The sequence below is a fragment of the Podarcis raffonei genome, chromosome 1 (genome assembly GCF_027172205.1).
Source record: "Podarcis raffonei isolate rPodRaf1 chromosome 1, rPodRaf1.pri, whole genome shotgun sequence".
Taxonomy (NCBI): Eukaryota; Metazoa; Chordata; class Lepidosauria; order Squamata; family Lacertidae; genus Podarcis; species Podarcis raffonei.
In genome coordinates, this window is record NC_070602.1 from 69,252,736 (window position 1) to 69,271,476 (window position 18,741).

The 18,741-nt window shown below is 40.8% G+C and overlaps 1 protein-coding gene across 7 annotated transcripts in view; it reads left to right on the forward strand.

Moving 5' to 3' along the window:
- The window catches only part of DENND2B (DENN domain containing 2B), a 153,786-nt gene extending 138,591 nt beyond the window's left edge, over window positions 1-15,195 (forward strand). For all 7 annotated transcript variants that reach the window (XM_053391786.1, XM_053391748.1, XM_053391776.1 and 4 more), the window contains 6 exons: window positions 7,429-7,606; window positions 9,841-9,882; window positions 10,381-10,492; window positions 12,259-12,498; window positions 12,887-12,973; window positions 14,388-15,195. In XM_053391786.1, coding sequence (XP_053247761.1) covers window positions 7,429-7,606; window positions 9,841-9,882; window positions 10,381-10,492; window positions 12,259-12,498; window positions 12,887-12,973; window positions 14,388-14,422 — 694 coding nt within the window. In that variant the 3' untranslated portion in view covers window positions 14,423-15,195. The remainder of the gene's footprint in view (window positions 1-7,428; window positions 7,607-9,840; window positions 9,883-10,380; window positions 10,493-12,258; window positions 12,499-12,886; window positions 12,974-14,387) is intronic.
- Window positions 15,196-18,741: the final 3,546 nt, after the last annotated feature.

Consider the following 18,741-nt stretch of genomic DNA (forward strand, 5'->3'; position numbering starts at 1 on the left):
TTTTATTGCGCTAGCCGAAGTCCATGGCAACATCCAAAGAAGGAAGACGAAAGAAAGAAAGAAAGAAAGAAAGAAAGAGCAGTTGCTACATACACTATATGCAGTACAACCATGGTCAAATCCACCAAAATTTCTTATTACACAAAATAAAAAGTAATTCTCAGATAAAATATGCAAATTAGATCTTAGAGTCCCCTTTGCAATTCACTGCTGGATGCAAAATTTGTAATCCACCAAGTGGAATGCAGCCCACCAGCCGTGTTCATCAGGTCACCAGCAGCATGATAAAACTACCTGTTTTGCCCATCTAGGATTGTAGAAATAGTGAACTTGGTAAGCACTTAGGAGACCATGTGGCTGGCAGGCTGTAATGTGCAGATGTTTCCTGTCCAGATTATTGCGACTATTCAGCAAGGGAATAACTTAATTGCAACAAAACTCAGAAGTAGAGCCCTAATCAACAACACCTAGGATGATGAAGTGGACTACAACACGTGCTTGCATTATATCCTGGGACATATCACATGACAATTAGTTGCTCTTAAAAATCCTTTTGTGTTGTGAAATATTCAGCTTTTGTTTCCTCTCCCACCCCGTATCTGAAACATTATCCATTAAATATCCCCCAGTATCCTAGATTCCTGTAAATGCCGTCCCATCATCTTCTGCTGTGGTTTTCTCCTAATCTGTGCATTCAGTTCTTTGACTTTGAATATCACCATTGTCCCTGAATGCATGTGTTAGCATATTCTGTAACTTGGGGACTTTTCTCACGGTTACAGCTATTCACTCAGCATTTTTTAACTGGCATTTTTTCTTTCATGGGTAGCAACAATGACTCATGCTCTTATTTTGATATTTTCAAAGGGAAGCATTTTTTTTAACAAAATATGTGTGGCATGTCATTTTTACAATTTGAGTACAGAAAGACACAAGAATGGGTCTCATGCTTCTAATCTGGTGTCCCATGGGACAAGAATTAGAAGTTAGACCTACAGTATGTCTGCCTTAAGTTGAAATTGGACATAACTTCAGGGCACTGAACTGATGCTGACCATCTTACCATGGTTTTAAGTGGCTTGCGGATTATAGATCGCCTGAGCTGGCATCCCCTTTGGACTACAGTTGTAAACACATTCTTGCGCATTGCAAGGCCTTGAATTTTCATGTGAAAGACCCATACTTGAAGACCAATTGCATCCCTGGTGAGCCTACTTGGAAACCGCTTGTTTTCAACTGCAGTTCAAAATGTGCTTGTGGTGAAGAAGCAGTGGAAGCAGTTCATCACAACCATAGACCATGATTTTATATCCCATCATTCAGCCCACTTTAGGAAGGCCTTTGGTGGTTTGCAAAATGGCAATTGGCATATAATGACCTGCTGAGAAGAACCCTAGTTCAGCTTTTGGTGAAAAAGTGGCCTGACAGTGAGTTCAGGCTCCAACCACATCTCAGTTTGCGCATATAAATTGGACCACATCTGGGCTAGATGTTTATTCCATGACTATGCCAGCATGAGGCACCTGTAACACACACACACACCCTTCTTAACTGCCCCATGACTTCTATGCTTACAATATAAACAACCAAGTATAGCTAAGTATCATGATAAGTTAAATTGTCCAAGTTAATGGAGTTTCAAATGTCTCCAGTTTTATACACTACAAAAAGATCTTTGTTCTCCATTCAAAAAGACATTCAGTCCAGGTACTCACTACGAGATATGCTAAAGAGGCATACAAGCATACAAAGTTACAATTCAGCCTACCAGCCCTGTTTTTTAATGATATGTGTAAAAGATGCTAATGCAGCAAGGTTATTTCCATAATCAACCAATAAGTAAAAGGAGAGGACTCTGCAGTTGGCGGCAATATTGGCAGGAGAACTGTTGCCAGGCTGTCTGTCTGGGTGGCACAATCAACATAAAGGAATGTGCAGAACCTGTACAACAGAATACCCTTTTATTTTCTTGCTACTTTTTGGTTTAGTACTAAGTACTAGGCTAACCGGTTTGAAAGGCTCCCAGGCAGATGTGCCCAAATCTTGGATTTGTACAAAACCATCTGCAAAGCTACTTAGATCTGAATATTCCAATCTAGCTAACCTCTTTTCTTATCAAACCAAAAACAGAAAGCAACAGCATATCTTCTGGCAAGTTAGAGGCTCACATTTCTATTGTGTCGAACTTTCATGAACCAAAATCCATTTCTCCATTCATAAGCTCCAGCCTACAACAATTTATGCTGCAATAAATCTGTTGATCTTTAAGATGTAAATCTTTGTTCATTTTGTTGCAGTCAACTAATGCAACTACTTCTCTGGAAGTAAAAAAAGAAAAGAAAAAAGTTGTCATGCATGTATAACTGACTTTGATCGCATGTTTGCTACCCAGTTGTCTCGCAGCGGCTCTGTGCATTGGACAATTCATGGGGGGGGGGGAATCTAGTGAAGTGGCCCAAAGCAAAAAGCTCCCCAAGCGTGGGAATTGCCCATGAGAGAGAGGATGTTGTTTCTGATTTACATCACAGCCCTGCCTTCAAGAGGAGGGCAGGTTACAAAAGGGCATTCTATAGAAAGCAAGGAGTATGTGCTGAACACTAAGGAATGTTTGTGTTCCTGCTTTTAGATTAACATGGTTCTCACTTTAGTTCCATTTGCTTATTGACTTGACCAGTTACACTTGAAAGTTCCACAGTCATTAAAAGCGAGTTAAAGGATTATGCCTGGAAGCCTGTGAAGCATGCTCCACATTTTCTTTTCCTGAATCAGATGGTGGTGTTTTGTTTGTTTTTAAATCAAATACACTATTCAGCAAGATAAGAGTCAAGGCTAGCACATCACATGTTGGATAACAGTACTAGGAGGGAAATGTTTGCTAAGAAGGCAGCATTAATCTTTGTATAGGTAGGCAAGGTCATGAAAGTCAGTTGCCTTCACCCGGAGCCCTGTGTGGTACCAAATCCATTTCAGTAGAGACGAATCTGCCTTTTTTACTAAAGCAGAGTGGGAAAATCCATTGGGCAAGGGTGTTCCCAGGTTAATGAGGGATTGCTAGATCTTACATTATATTTATTGTATTTCTTTTCTCCAAGGGACTCAAAGTGGTGTGTATGGATTTCCCCCTCCCCATTCCCTCCTCTCAACAAGACTGTTTTTGTTAAGAATATTCATATTCTACTTGTCTGTTCAAAGCTGAAATACTCAAGGTGCTAAAAACATGTAACAAGGCTCAGAAGAACAAATTGAGAAGTTAACAAATGAGCAGGAGGAAAAAAAGAGGAAAACCAAGGGCATGGGAAAGAAGAGGCCTTGCAGAATTAACAAAAAGTGTAGGCCAAAGGCTGCCTAAACAGAAATGTTTTCAGGAGGTGTCGAAATGCTACTGGAGAAGGAACCAAGTAGGTCCCCCAAGGCAGAGAATTCCAGAAAGTGGGTGTCACTACTGAGAAACTCCTCACATGTGTCCTAACCAGGTGTGTTTGGAATGGGAGTGGAGCACCCAAGAGCACCTTTCCTGGTAACCTGATTCCAGCTTTAAAGGGCTTTAAAGTCAATAGCCAGCACTTTGGATTGTGTCTAGAAACAGACAGGCTGCCACTGCAGCTGAGGTAATAAAGGAGTCACATGCTCTACCAACCCCCCTGGTCAGCTACATTTTGAGCTACCTGAAGATAGAGCATCTTACAGTAGTGTAGTCAGGCCTGTGGAGAGACAGGCCCGGGCCGGAGGGCGGGGGGAGACAGGTACACTTGCCCCAGGCCTTGGAGGGCTAAGCTGGCTGGGGGTCCCTGCCAGGGACTGGCTGCTTTTTTGTTTGAGTTTATAACGTTATTCTAACAAGACTCCCACTTCAGGCCTCAGAGCGGGCTTGTGTACAGAGACCAAGTCTGTCTTCTCCCAAAACAAGAGCAGTTGATACACCTGCCAGAGCTGGGCAAAAGCACTCTTGGATAACACCTGGGAATGCAGGAACAGGAGTACTCTCAAACCATGTCCCTGCTCTGCCAAGAGAAGTGCAACCTCATTCCACCCAGGCTTAACCTCTACTAGCACTGAGCTAATAGTCCTCCCATCCTGACCAAGAGCTGGATCAAATGTAATTTTATCATTGCTGGATAACTAGTTGCTGGCATCTGTGCTGGAAGCTGCACACAATTCTGACAGGGCATTTCCCATCAGGAATTAGTAATAGTAGCTGTCCTCCCCACTACATTTCTCCACTGATTTCCCTTAAATACATTGGATCAGCACAGTTCTCATCTGGTTCATGAGCGCATGGCACGCCAGTGCCTTTGTGGTCTGCAAAAACACTATGATTGCTGGAGAAATCTGACATATGTGCCCCTAAGAGTTCTACTGTGACATTGCATAGTTTACAACCTAGCACACAGAAGCTTCTCTCCTGCCGGCACATAGTTCCAGTTGCTATTGCTGAGCAAATGGTCTTGTGTGGTCTTTTAGATGGTTTTTGCTTAGAGAGTTGGCAAAGGAGTCTTCAAACAGACGTTTGATGCCATCTAGGGTCTTGAAAAGGCCTTGCATGCCAATAAATAGATGGTTAATTGACCACACAGCATTTTCATGTAAAAACTCGTTTAGTGAATTCATAACTCTCTGAAATGAAAAGTATTCTTGTGGAAGAAAGCTTTGTGAGGGACTTTCTTCACAAACTTAAAGTGACAACACACTTGGAATTCAATCCAGACCACGACATTTGAGCTAACCTTCATCACAGTTAGAACTTGTTCAAGCATATTTGCTTAAACAAGTTTTAACTGTGACTAAAAATTATCGTAAGTTGCTCAGATCTTGGCACGAGTGTTGCTGTCTTAACTTCAGGAAGAAAAAATCCCCACCCTCACCTCTGCACAAAGCATCACAAGTTAAAGTGGTGGTTCTTGAAATAAAAGTCCTTTCCTTCTTTTTTTTTTTTTTTGTTATCCTAAAGCAGATTGGACAAAAAAAGCTATTTTATTGTAGCCTTCCAAAGAAGACTACTGGGAAGGCACTCTGCGTAAAAGCATATTGTTAGCAGGGGATTTCCAAAGAATGTGATAGCAAAGCATAGCAGCGAGGGCTTTTTTGAGTGCACAGAGGTTTCTGAAGTGCCTTTCAATGGAAAGTGCTCTGAAGATGGAGCATATCCTGCAGATGGAAGAACTTGAGAACAAATGAAACTGCCCTCAAAGTCAAGGGCAGCAGGAACTGTGGCTTTCCAGTTCTCAGACTGAGCTGTGCTGGTCAAGGACAAGGTGTTCTTCCATTGCTTACAGATGGTGTGAAAAATGTAAGCAGGGATATACAGCATATGGGTTTGTATGAGGAGGAGGCTAGTTGAATGGGGAAATAATGAAAATTGCTGCACAATTTGAAATAGAAAGCATCAGCCGTTAAGCTAATAAGAGCCTTGATTACCCACTGTTTATCCTTGGTAGGATTCCTTTGTCATCTGCATGGCAGGCAGAAATTCAACAGGCATAATTTCCCTGATCATTGCATCTTCAAACTGGGAAAAGGGTTGTCAGGCTAGCTGTTGAAGGTGGCAGGTGACCCTGCTGGAAGCAGGGCAATAGGAACCCTCCTCTCAATGTTCTTAGTGGCAATTGTCCTTGACAAACCACTAGCTGAATGAATTGATGATGATGATGATGATTTTATAATAAATTTCCCTAGCCACTCTGGGCAGCTTCCAACAGAATATTAAAATACAATAACCTATTAAACATTAAAAGCTTCCCTAAACAGGGCTGCCTTCAGATGTCTTCTAAAGTCTGGTAGTTGTTTTTCTCTTTGACATCTGGTGGGAGGGCGTTCCACAGGGCGGGCGCCACTACCGAGAAGGCCCTCTGCCTGGTTCCCTGTAACTTGGCTTCTCACAGTGAGGGAACCACCAGAAGGCCCTCAACACTGGACCTCAGTGATATGTTATGTGAGAGCATGTGGGGATAGCAAACACTTCTTTGCACTTTTGGTTTAAGATCGACAGGCAATTCATGTATTAAGATGTATGGGCTGCTCCACTTCTGGAAGCACACACATCTCATTCTGGGGAGATGTGCAATTTCTCCATCTACATGTTATACTGGAAGTGAGGTTCATGCTTCTTTCCCCCTCATTTATGGGTAACATGTCCAATGCTTTCTTCACTCCCAAACAACAACAAAATCCTATCAAGACTAGACAAAAAATCCTATCACGGCTATCAGCTTAGTGACTGATTTAACCTAGTCGGGATACTAATCAGTGTTAACTTTGAAAGCTTCAGACTATTTCTGTAGGATACCGTAATTTAATCCAGTAGGTAAACAGTAGGTAAACAATCATCCTGTCATTTACTAGAGCTGCCAACTTTGGCAGATTAGTTTCAGCTCATAACAGGGAGGCTGGCGTACCATGTGGTAGCTAGAATCTTGTTCTCAGATACTGGTTTTGAATGGGTTCACTCCTTTACCATATTAACCCAAAGCTGTGCTCAATACAGTAATTGTTCCATTGCTTTCCCCTGAAAAATGTTAAAGTGTATATGTAATTAATTGATTTACTTTTCAAAAACAAAATTTGTCCACTCTCTTATTGTTTGGCCAGCATTTTCTCTAGCTGATACACTATAAAGGATCCTGAACTAGTGAAAGTGATTCTTAGAATATAGTATGCTCTTAAAGTGTTTCAATGATATATTTTGAACTGTGCCTCCCTTTTTCTTTTACCTTTTTGCTGTATTACTAATTAGGTTTATTAAATTTATACATTGTTTCCTGGTTAAAAGAGAAGAAGTCCTGAAATAATTTGCAAGAAAAGTTTAAAAATACAATAATAAAATCATATAAGCCTATTAGAAACAGATTAGCAGGACAATATATCATATCACTGGGGCTATCCAATTGTCTAGGGAAACAATATAATTGTTGCCAGGGGTTAAACTCTGGCAAGGTTTACACCAGGTGGGCTTCCATAAACTGGTGACTGGTGATGACTTTTGACTAAGCAGGAAAGATTGGATTTGGATAATGTGCAAAGTCATCCTGAAGACCATTTTGTGGTGCGTGAATGTAGGGTGTTCTCTTTTCTTTGAGTGTGCTTCCAGACAACTGGTTTATTGAGTGTTCATCCAGACTTGTTTGCAGAGAGTTTCAGTGACACCAGCTATTTAATGAGCACTCATTCTGATTTGTTTGTGGGGAGGTTAGATGACATTGCACAAAAGCAAATGTTATCCCATATTTTCCAGTGCATTTTCTTGTCCCTTTCCTTATAGTAGAAAGTCACATCTTTTGGGGAAGTGTGCAACCTGAATTTGCTGGTATGTGATTTAACCCCGTCTGAATATAGTGACAAACTAGAAGTGTCCCGACTTTTATTAAGAAGCAAGCAGAAAGTTTTGTTTGTTTGTTAAAGCACATGCTAATGTTCATTCTGTTTTGTCCTCAGCACCTTGTCCAGCTGCTCTCATGCGGTGGTGGCTTTGCTGTACCCCTTCTCCTGGCAACACACATTCATTCCAGTCCTGCCTTCTTCCATGATTGACATTGTCTGCTGCCCTACTCCATTTCTGGTTGGATTGCTTTCCAACTCACTGCCTAAATTAAAGGAGCTACCAGTAGAAGAGGTAGGAATGGAGTCTATAGTTCATTGTAAGTGAAATTCCCAGGAAAGAACTTGCAACTGATGGGAACTTGCAACTTGAAACTGATGGGAAACAATGCCATTACATCTCTGAAAGGTTTCCTCCTCATTGATGTGCAAGCTGTACTGCAGGGGTGGGGAACCATTTTCAGCCCATGGACCATATTCCCTTCTGGGCAACCTTCTGATGTCCAAATGCCAGGGGTATGTAGGGCCAGAGGCAAAAGTGTGCCAAGCAGTGAATCTCACTTTTTCTAGTAGGCTAGTTTCCACATACACCACTCTATCATCCATCCAGGTAAGCAAAAGAAAAGATGAGAGTTCAAAGCTACATTCTAGGCAGGCAAAAACACCCATTGGGGTGCAAAGCAGGGCTGGTAGGGGGGATTGGCCTGGGAACAGGGTGGTGTTACAAAGGCCAGATAGGAATAGAGGACACATTTGGCTATTGAGCTTGAGGTTCCCCAATGCTGCTAGAGTGAGTATAACACTGAAATGCCAATTTTGGGATAGGTGATCTGAATTGCAACTCATTGATTTTGATAAGCTTGTATTCTTACATCCTTATGAGGTGGATGCATTCATTTTTTAATTGTATTTCTGCCTGTAACACCAGCAAAGATGGACTATGGTAGAGAAACAGACCATTTTACAAGAAGCAAGTTTGTCCAGGACAGATGTACAATCTTAGTTCTATTTGGGCATTCTGCTCATATGCAAACCCTACAATGCAAGCAGGTTGAGCATGCTAAGCTGTGCCATTGTGTCACTATTCCCATCATCTTCCAACTCATGGAGCAAGGGACCTCCTCTACTCATGGAAGCTCTTTGCACAATTCAGAATCCTCCACTTCACATAGTTGTAATCCCTAAGTTGGAAGGCAGTGGGTGTAGCCCTCTCATTTTTGCTCACCTTGCTCCCATGTGAGCTTTACATATGAGGAGCATGCCTGAATCGAACTCTTATGACATATCTGGGTATTTTCTACCAAATGCATGGGAATGGAGAAGCAACTATCAATACATAGGCTCTTACCAATTATCATGAGTGTTAAAATTGAGTGGTAAATTTACACAGACCATTCTAGGAAGGTATATTGGCAGCTTGTTGCTTAGGGAGCAATGTGGTCGAAATGCTGTTGCCTACAACTATTCAGTTCTGAGCTGAATTCTGAGTTTATTCATTCTCCTTTACATACTTTCATCCATCATGAAATTTGCTCACCGTGATAACTAATTTCCTGTGGTGTAAACATGGCAAACATGAGAGCAGAGGATGAGGAAGATACTACATTGGTAATTGGCATCAGTCCAGAAAATATTAAGGACAACTGCATACCTGACGGTGTCATTGTTCTATTTCAATGGGTCATGAAAGCAGGGGAAGAGGTGTTTTGATAGGGCTGATTCTGAGCCACTATTTGTGACATGTGCAAAGCAGGTTTCTTTCTTCTTCTTCTTCTTCTTCTTCTGCTTCTTCTTCTTCTTCTTCTTCTTCTTCTTCTTCTTCTCTCTCAAATTTATTATTATATTGCTATTTATATATACAAGGGTAGCTTCATTCAGTATCAGAGAGTCATAAGAATTGCTTCTGAGTGTCTGGATCTGTTACTGTTCTGGTAATGTCTGAGTAAACGTAATGACATGATTTCTTCCCATATAATAGGAACATAGGAAGGCCCATGTCATAGGAACTGAGGAAGATGCCTTATACTGAGTCAGACCATTGGTCCATATAGCTCAAGAGCTGGCCCATCCACCTGTCAAAGTTGGCTCACAAGGCTGATTGATCCTAATAAGGATCTGGCATTTGGAGCCAAAAATGTTCCCCACCCCGGGTTTATATGAATACCTTCTCAGATACTAGTGGAACTGTGTCTTCTTGAATAAAGGAAGGATCAAACAATACCCATCAGCCCCAGCCAGAGTGCCAAATCATCAGGGATCATGAGCGTTTTAGTCCATAGCATATGGAGGGCACAATGCTGATGTAAGACTCTCAGCTTAATTCTCATAGAAGTGGATGTTCAGTACACTACAAGCTTGGGTTCCTGCTTTATACATTATTGGTGCATACCAAACACTCTGAAGCCACTGGATGGCACTAGAAGTTCAATTTGGTGGTCAAACTTGTATTTAGATCTCCCCTTTCTTGTAAAGACAATAACATGTCTCCAGGCACCACGATAAAACTTTTCTCTGTTGATTACCTTTTAGGCTTTGATGGTGAACCTTGGATCTGATCGTTTCATCAGACAGGTACTATGTGTTTTTTATGTATGTCTTGAAATATGCAAAACAACTTCATAGCCCATTAGAAAAACATAAATAGAGTTAACAGGCCGAGTTGTGAGGTTGTCCCATCAGTTAAGAATGAGAAAACATGGTGGGTGTGTCAACCTCACAATAAACAATAAACCTTCACCCAAAGGTCCCAGGGCAGAGATATACACAATCTAAGCCAAAATGAATCAATAACATTAAAACAGCATAAAACAAAATAAAAATTTCAATTACAAATAGAACAACCAACAACATAAATTCAGATGTTCAATACACCTCATCTCTCCTCAAAAACCTGGGCAAGGTGCTGCAACATCACTGCCAAATCTGGCTTTGGCCTGCTTTCTCTTCTCACAGTGTAAGAGTTTAATGCTTTATTTACAACATGGTGTAAAATATCAGATATGTTTCTCAGTTCTAAATCCTGAAAAAGTTTGATTGGAAATAAGCCTGCTCATTGTTTTCCTCCTTCAGATGGATGATGAAGACACACTTTTGCCTAGGAAATTGCAAGCAGCTCTGGAGCAGGCTCTAGAGAGGAAGAGTGATTTAATAAACCAAGATTCAGACAGCGAATCAGATGAGGGTAAGAGAGGCTGGGAACAAGTCCTGTTTACAGTTGAATCTTTGTGGGATGGGGAATAATATGTTCTTGGAAGCTAAAGAGGAAAACAAGAATGTTGTATGTAAACTGATCAGCGAACTACAAAAATATATATTTTTCAACATTTAAAGGGTACTTCACAACACACCATTACATTCTCACACCGAATGTAACTGACCTGTAGAAAGGACTCTATGAATTGAAAACAGAGACGTTTTATGTACCACTGTTAACTATGAAAATCCTTTAAGAAAAACAACTTCAAAAAATGTGCTTCACAACAGTAAACCATTCAGTATTTAACGATGGCACACATTTTTTTCCACAACACTGTCACGCATTGCTAACCGTTTGATTGACTATAGCCAGCTATTCTGGAGAGTGACTTCCATGACTGTTTTTCCTTTCTTTTTTTTGGTTCACTTATTGTGTTTGTAAGAATTTAATTACAAGCTTGGATGCTGTGCTATTCCCAATGGAAGCGAAACAGGAGCCACAGTTGGTTCAGAGCAGCTTGCTGTGTTGATCTGAGTCATTGTGAACTCCCTCGGAAAACAACTGATGCATCTGTGTTGAAGTGTTTGGTAGCCCTTAAAGAGACTTTAGAACTATTTTAATATTTCTTAGGTTCTGAATGGCTGAGTTCCACACGCTTGGCTTTGCAGAGCTCGATACTCATTTTGATTTGTTACATGAATGTCCATGGGATTGTGCTACATGCATCCTTGCAAAAGTGCCCTGTCATTTAGCCTTTTTTTTTTTAAGGATACAAATGGTTTTTTAATCAATTTAATAATACTAGTTATCCTATGACTAGGGAAAGGGAAGAAAAGGTCTCTTACTTGTTTATTTACAAATTAAAGGGAGGAATTTAAATCAACTTAAAGTGTCCACGTTACAAGACAAGAGACATTCCACAGTCAATAGGCTGACCTAGCCACATCAGATGGGCAGATATTGATCTGAGCCTTTTGGGGGGGGTCAGTTTATAGAAACTTGGCAGGAGCCTCTTGGTGTGCTTTGTACTTACTGGAGTCTGAGAGTGGCAACAATTCTGCCTTTGCTGCTGGCTGCTCCTTTCATACTAATGTTTGACCATTCCTTCACAGTTTCTTTCTTAGTTAAACAAAATAGTTTCTCCATGAGATTCAAAGGCATCCTCATTAAAGGGAAAAGGATCTTGCAAAGGCTATTTGGAAACAAACATTTTGCTTGGCTCCTGGTATAATTGTGGTATATACTCTAAACCCATTGGTATTCTGATAAATGAGGAAAATGCCCAGAATATAATGTTTGAAGAACAAAGTGAAGGTCTTCAAAAAACCTGCTCCAGAAGACCCAACCAAGGATGAGTGAAACCCATTTGTTGGTATTCGTACAGCCTGTGGTTGTGAGAATTGAGGAAACTAGCATGCTGTCTTTACGTCAAATGAATTTTAAATGTATATCAAATGATTTTGGGGGGTGGGAGTGATGCTTCTAGCTGCTGGACAGTCTCTTGGCGATGTCCTGTTGAATACAACATTTTTTCCCTTGCACTTGTTGGCTAATCTGTTGTACACCACTTAGACATTTTAAACAATAGTCTGATAATGAACATCCTATTCTAATATCCTAATAATGTTTATGTGCAATTACAGTGACAGGGAGCTGCAGGGACACACACAATGGTATTCAGGAGTTGGGGGAGGAGACATCTAGTTCATATTGTGTGGGTTCTACTATATACTGTTTCCTCTTTCTTGCAGAGTGTAATACTCTGAATGGATTAGTATCAGAAGTGTTCATCCGTTTCTTTGTGGAGACGATTGGACACTATTCCCTTTTCCTCACTCAAAATGAAAAGGCCGAGCGAGTCTTCCAAAGAGAGGCTTTCCGCAAATCTGTGGCTTCAAAGAGCATCCGCCGTTTCTTAGAGGTCTTTATGGAATCTCAGATGTTTGCTGGGTTTATCCAAGATAGAGAACTCCGAAAATGCAGGGCAAAAGGTAAGGCCTGTTCTCTCAACTGTGAGATGGCCTTTTCATTTATTTATGTATTGTAGTACTCATAATTCGCAAATTACAAGCATTTAGCTTGTGTGCATTCAGCTTATGCACTTGGCATTTATTTTTAAAGGGAGCGGGTGTCTAGGAAAAAAGACTTTGGCAATCCCACCCACCATCTCCTAACAGGAGAAAGGCTGATGAATGTTGGGATGAATGAAGACATGGAACGTTTGGAAATAAGGCTTTTGAAATACCCTTCAGAAAACAAATGCTGTGTGTGTGTGAGAGAGGGGGGGTCTCTGGCTGCCACAAAAGTAAGAGCACTAGGTCTTGATCCTCCTTTCTCTTGGAAAAAGACCAATATTTCTCTTTCATCCATTTCCCACAGGTCTCTTTGAACAGAGGGTTGAACAGTATTTGGAAGAGCTTCCAGACACTGAACAAAGTGGAGTAAATAAGTTTCTGCGAGGCCTTGGTAAGGAACTTAAAACAGAGGCTTTGAAATATTGAAACATGTGCATCATTCTGAAAAAATGCTAAGAAAAGGCCCTATTATAAAGCACATTTCGTTCCTGGAGGCTTCTTCATTGTAGCATCTGGTAGATATGCAAGAGAAGGCAACATTTATTAACAAGTAATGGAAGAGCTTAGCTTCTGCAGAAAGTGCTGACCTATTTAACAGTCCTGGTAACATGCTTTGCTTCATGATCCAATGCATACAACAACTGAAAATTCTTTAGAAGGGCCTCAGTTGATCAAATGAAATTATAATATATTGTATCTGATAAGCAAAACAAAATGCAATTCATAGTACTGTTTTCGTTTTAATATAGGAAGGGAAGGTGTGCTTCTTTTAAAAAAAGAAAGAATTGATTTAGCTCTTTGGCTTCTAGATTGTTCAATTGTTTGTGTTTGTGGGGATGATGAGAGTGGGAGTCCAATAACATCTGTAGGATGCCCCATCCCTGCTTTAGAGTATATGCGAGACTCTAGACTGAGGGGGGAACTATACATGTAGATGAAAAGCAGAAAAGGGTCAAGGACCTGCCCTCCAAACACACACTTAAAATTGCAGTCTCTTTATTTTTTTGGGAAAAAATGGGACTTTGTTTCATTCACTCATTGCATATAACGTAAAGTTCATATAATGTAAAGCTCATGCTTTTCAAAAGAATCAAGGGAGGGCAAAGATATAACAATATACTTTAACAATATGTCCTTAAATGGGATGTGGAGAGGAGGCTGCGGCGAGGACTTTAAAAAACAGAGACAGTAAGCTTGTCAGCCCAGTACAATTGTACAGTAGTGATAAGGAAGACATCATTCCTCTTTGTACACAAAAATTGTTACCTGTGCGCACACACTCCATGCATGTGTCAGATAGTTTTCCTCTGCTAATTAATTTTATTATAATGTTTGAGCATGAAAATAAATTTTAAGACATACAGTGGTACCTCGGGTTAAGAACCTAATTCGTTCTGGAGGTCCGTTCTTAACCTGAAACTGTTCTTAACCTGAGATACCACTTTAGCTAATGGGGCCTCCCGCTGCTGCCGCACCACTGGAGCACAATTTCTGTTCTCATCCTGAAGCAAAGTACTTAACCCGGGGTACTATTTCTGGGGTAGTGGAGTCTGTAACCTGAAGCGTCTATAACCCAAGGTACCACTGTAAAACGAGAGTGTTTCATCATTGTGTTTCATCTCATGTACATAAACCAGGATTGTGGTAGTAGTGAATGCTATGCTGCTTTTCTGAGACACCACCAAGATATAGAATGCATTGTATGCTGTGACCTCTTTACCAAAAAGAAGTTGTGCTGTTTTGAATTCTTGATGGTTTAAAATGTATATTAATAACTCTATGATATCTCATTTGTGTTATTTCAGGAAATAAAATGAGGTTCCTTCACAAGAAGAATTAATTCATTTCTACTGAAATATGGATCCAAAGACTATTTATGATGCTGGCACAGATCACCACCTACATCTTTTTCCCCGATTCTGATGCTGGAGGGGACAAAATTAGCTGGTCACAAGTTTAAGTGACTGCAAATGATGTTTCACTGTGCATCAGCAATAATAATAATAATAATAATAATAATGTATTTGGATAGATATTTGTAAATGATGTGCTGTAAGCATCCTTAACAAACAAACAAAAATTGTCACGAGCACGGACAACTGTGGTAATATTTGTATATTCCTGAAAATAACAGGTGCTTCTTTCTTTAGTGCAAACTGAGTTATGCTTGGTGCAAACTGAATAGCTAATTATGTGCAGCCGACTGTCTCAGCGGAACCACTGACTTCATCAGATATTTGTGAGAGCTACATGGTGTACTGTGGAAGCGAATGAACTCCAGTGTGGGAATTTGGGGGTGGGGGTATATGAAAGAGGTCTGATTTTTTATATGACAGAGTTTATATTTTTCTCTAGTGTTTCTTCTAATTAATTTTTCAAGAAAAAGAATAACAAGTTATTCTGTAATAAGGTACTTGATTCACAATCACAGATTATCTGCTTTGTTTTAAATGATGGTCAGTAAATTATAATGCGTTCTGCACTATGATTGCTAAACATGGAGAAATCTCTGGCGTTTTGACACACAGGCTGCAAATGGTGAGGTACAGTCCATCTTTTTCTAATGTATGTATGATTTCTAATAAATTGTGTAAATACTTGTGTCAAATGTCATTCATTAGAATTCTTCTGATGTTGGCTGCTGCCTCAATACTAAATGAATAACTAGATTTACTTTGAAGTTGAATAACATGTGCTGTAAATCCCTTAGGAACACAGTGGGATTTTCCCCCCAAGTAGATATTCATAGGACTGGGCTTGACAGCCCAAAGTACTAAACCATTGTTTTAAACCTTGTTAGAAGCCATCCTCTGCATCTTGGCAACGTAACACTCAAACTAATAGAATTTATTAACTGCATCCTGAAAATCCTAGGCATTCCACTTGCAGAGTGGGACTTGTGCAACTCCTGAGGGCTGAGTGATTTGTTCCTTTAGGCTTATTTCTTTTAAAAGCTAGAATTCCTGGTCACCCGGTGGAATCTATTGGCATTGCTTTTTAAGCAGACATTACCCAGAGCATTTATGGAATATATTTTAAAAGGGTTGGGGAACCTGTGGCCCTCCAATGTTATTCAACTCCCATGAGCCCCAGACAGCATGGCCAGTGGTCAGTCCCAATAACACCTGAAGCGTCATAGAATCATAGAGTTGGAAGAGACCACAAGGGCCATCGAGTCCAACCCCCTGCCAAGCAGGAAACACCATCAGAGCACTCCTGACATATGGTTGTCAAGCCTCTGCTTAAAGACCTCCAAAGAAGGAGACTCCAACACACTCCTTGGCAGCAAATTCCACTGTCGAACAGCTCTTACTGTCAGGAAGTTCTTCCTAATGTTTAGGTGGAATCTTCTTTCTTGTAGTTTGGATCCATTGCTCCGTGTCCGCTTCTCTGGAGCAGCAGAAAACAACCTTTCTCCCTCCTCTATGTGACATCCTTTTATATATTTGAACATGGCTATCATATCACCCCTTAACCTCCTCTTCTCCAGGCTAAACATGCCCAGCTCCCTTAGCCGTTCCTCATAAGGCATCGTTTCCAGGCCTTTGACCATTTTGGTTGCCCTCCTCTGGACACGTTCCAGTTTGTCAGTGTCCTTCTTGAACTGTGGTGCCCAGAACTGGACACAGTACTCCAGGTGAGGTCTGACCAGAGCAGAATACAGTGAGTTTGACATCCAACAAATATCCGGGTAATTGAAGTCCCCCATTACTACTATCTCCCTTCCTTTTGCATGCTTGGCCATCTGTTCCAGGAAGGCATCATCTATGTCCTCTGTTTGGCTTGGGGATCTATAGTAAACTCCCACAAGGAGGTCACTGTTATTCTTCTCTCCCTTAATTTTAACCCAAATGCTCTCACTTTGGCTTTGAGGTTCTAAATCTTGGATCTCTTCACAGGTATACACATCCCTGACATATAACGCCACTCCTCCTCCTTTCTTGTCTGGTCTGTTTCTCTGAAATAGATTGTATCCCTCCATTATTACATTCCAATCGTGGGACTTATCCCACCAGGTTTCAGTGATGCCTATTATGTCATATTTAGTTTGCTGTACCAAGAGCTCAAGCTCATCTTGTATATTTCCCATGCTTTGCGCATTAGTGTACAGACATTGAAGTCCATTAATCATTCCCCCGTGTCTCTTAGTTAAGGATTTTTTCCTCCCACCACTAGGTCTGCGTGCTGTTTTCTCCATTCGGTCTATGACATTTGGATGATCATCTTCATCAATTGATAGACTCCTACCTTCAGGAGCACTGTCTCCCTCCCCCACATCACAGGTTTCCTATTCCTGTATTAAAAGATGTAGCAGCGACTATTAGCTTAAGGGTTGAGAACTTCATAGACAATTGGTCTACTTAAAAGCAAAACTTCAAAGTAAATGTTTGTTCATCAGGTCATTTTTCATTGTTCACAGTGACTTTCTGCATATTGTTGTAAACAAAAATTGCCCTTTTCCCTTATGGGGTATCCAAGAGCCCATATAGAGTCCTTACATAGGTTCCCTATTGGTAGGAGAGAATAACAGAGGCCAACCAGAGAATATTGAGAAGCACAGCAGCTAGTAAGCTTGATCTTTATTGATCTATTGCAACAGGGTGCTCCCTCACCCGCAGGAGAGGAGGAGGACCCAGAAAAATGGTGTGCAAGGCCTTATAAAGACTTTTGAAATAAATTGCCACCCTGGAGATCAAGACCACCCCCAGAAACATCATACATACATCACAGAAAGGGTGTAACCTAAGTCCACCCCTCAGATACATCACACCTACATCACAGAAAAGGCGGTCTAAAACAGAAATTTTAATATTGTTTTTCTCCTGTTGTTGTTTATCTCCTGTCTGGCAGGTTACTTGATTGGATTGGCTGGGGAGCCTGGCCATTCTTTTGTAGTGATAAATACTTAGTTCCTGGGCCAGGTCACAGGCTCACACCCTATTCAAACACAGACATACCCTTAAGACAGGATTTGTGAAGGAAAAGTCAATGGGGAGGCTTTTCCACTTTGACCTTGCAGAGAAAACATTTGCTCAGCTTAGGAATCAAAATGGCTTCAGGTCGGTCTTCCTGTGCTGATCTATGTACGTGCGGCTATGAACATTACCATATATCTAAGACCTCAAAATTCCTATCACAATATAAAAAAACAGGCCAGACAAAAGAATAAATGGACACAAATCTGACACCAGAAATGGTAATATTAAAAAGGGATTGGAGGGCATTTTAACTTTCTAGGACAGCATGCCTGACCTTAATGCCCCGATAATGGATCAATGGCACTTTAAAGGGAGACTGCAACATAAAACTGGTGAACTACAATTGATCAAGAGTGTCAATGTTACCAATGGGATTAAAAATAAATAAATCACACTACATGTGTTAATTGGCATACTGATGTCATGATTAACCCAGTTGGATTTGTGTGCATGAAAATGGCCACTATTAATAATGCAATTATCACACTGTGTTTTTCTGCATTTCCTTTCCTTCGAACCTTACTGTTTAAGGTTCCATACCACCATCAGTACTAGTGGATGCTCTGCACAATGCCTGTTCCTTTGGTTATGAAATATAAATGTGGTGCAGTGGTTAAATGAAGAATCATCCATTGGGTGGGGGGCGTGCGCTATGGGCACCTCTTAAGAGACCACATCCCATAACCTTGCATGCACCATCTCCCCAATATGAGTGTTAAAGTCAAGTGCTCACTGAATCCGCCATAGCCTGCTCCACATTAAATCCCACACTTAAACCCTTCTATACGTTCTGCCTCACACAGCCCCCTACGGAACTCCACACCCCACTGATATCCCAGACACACACCAAGCACCATACTGAGATTCTCACTGATAACACTTCCAGTATTTATTTTCTCACAGAAACACAGTGATGTAGGACCCACTGGGGTTCTTATTCTTATTGTTCTTATTCATCAAGAAAGCAAACTAAACCCATGCACTGCACACCAGCTTTTAACCTTTCTTCAATCTCTTTTTAACAGCCAAAATTGTGTCCCGTCCCCGTCCCACCACTTTTAAAACCCTTAAGCGTTCTCTTCCAATAACCAACGTTACTCCTACAACGAGCAACAAGACTCTAAGATCATTTCAGAACAACGCAACGAAAGGAAGCCTCTGGCTGCGCGCCCTGGCTAAA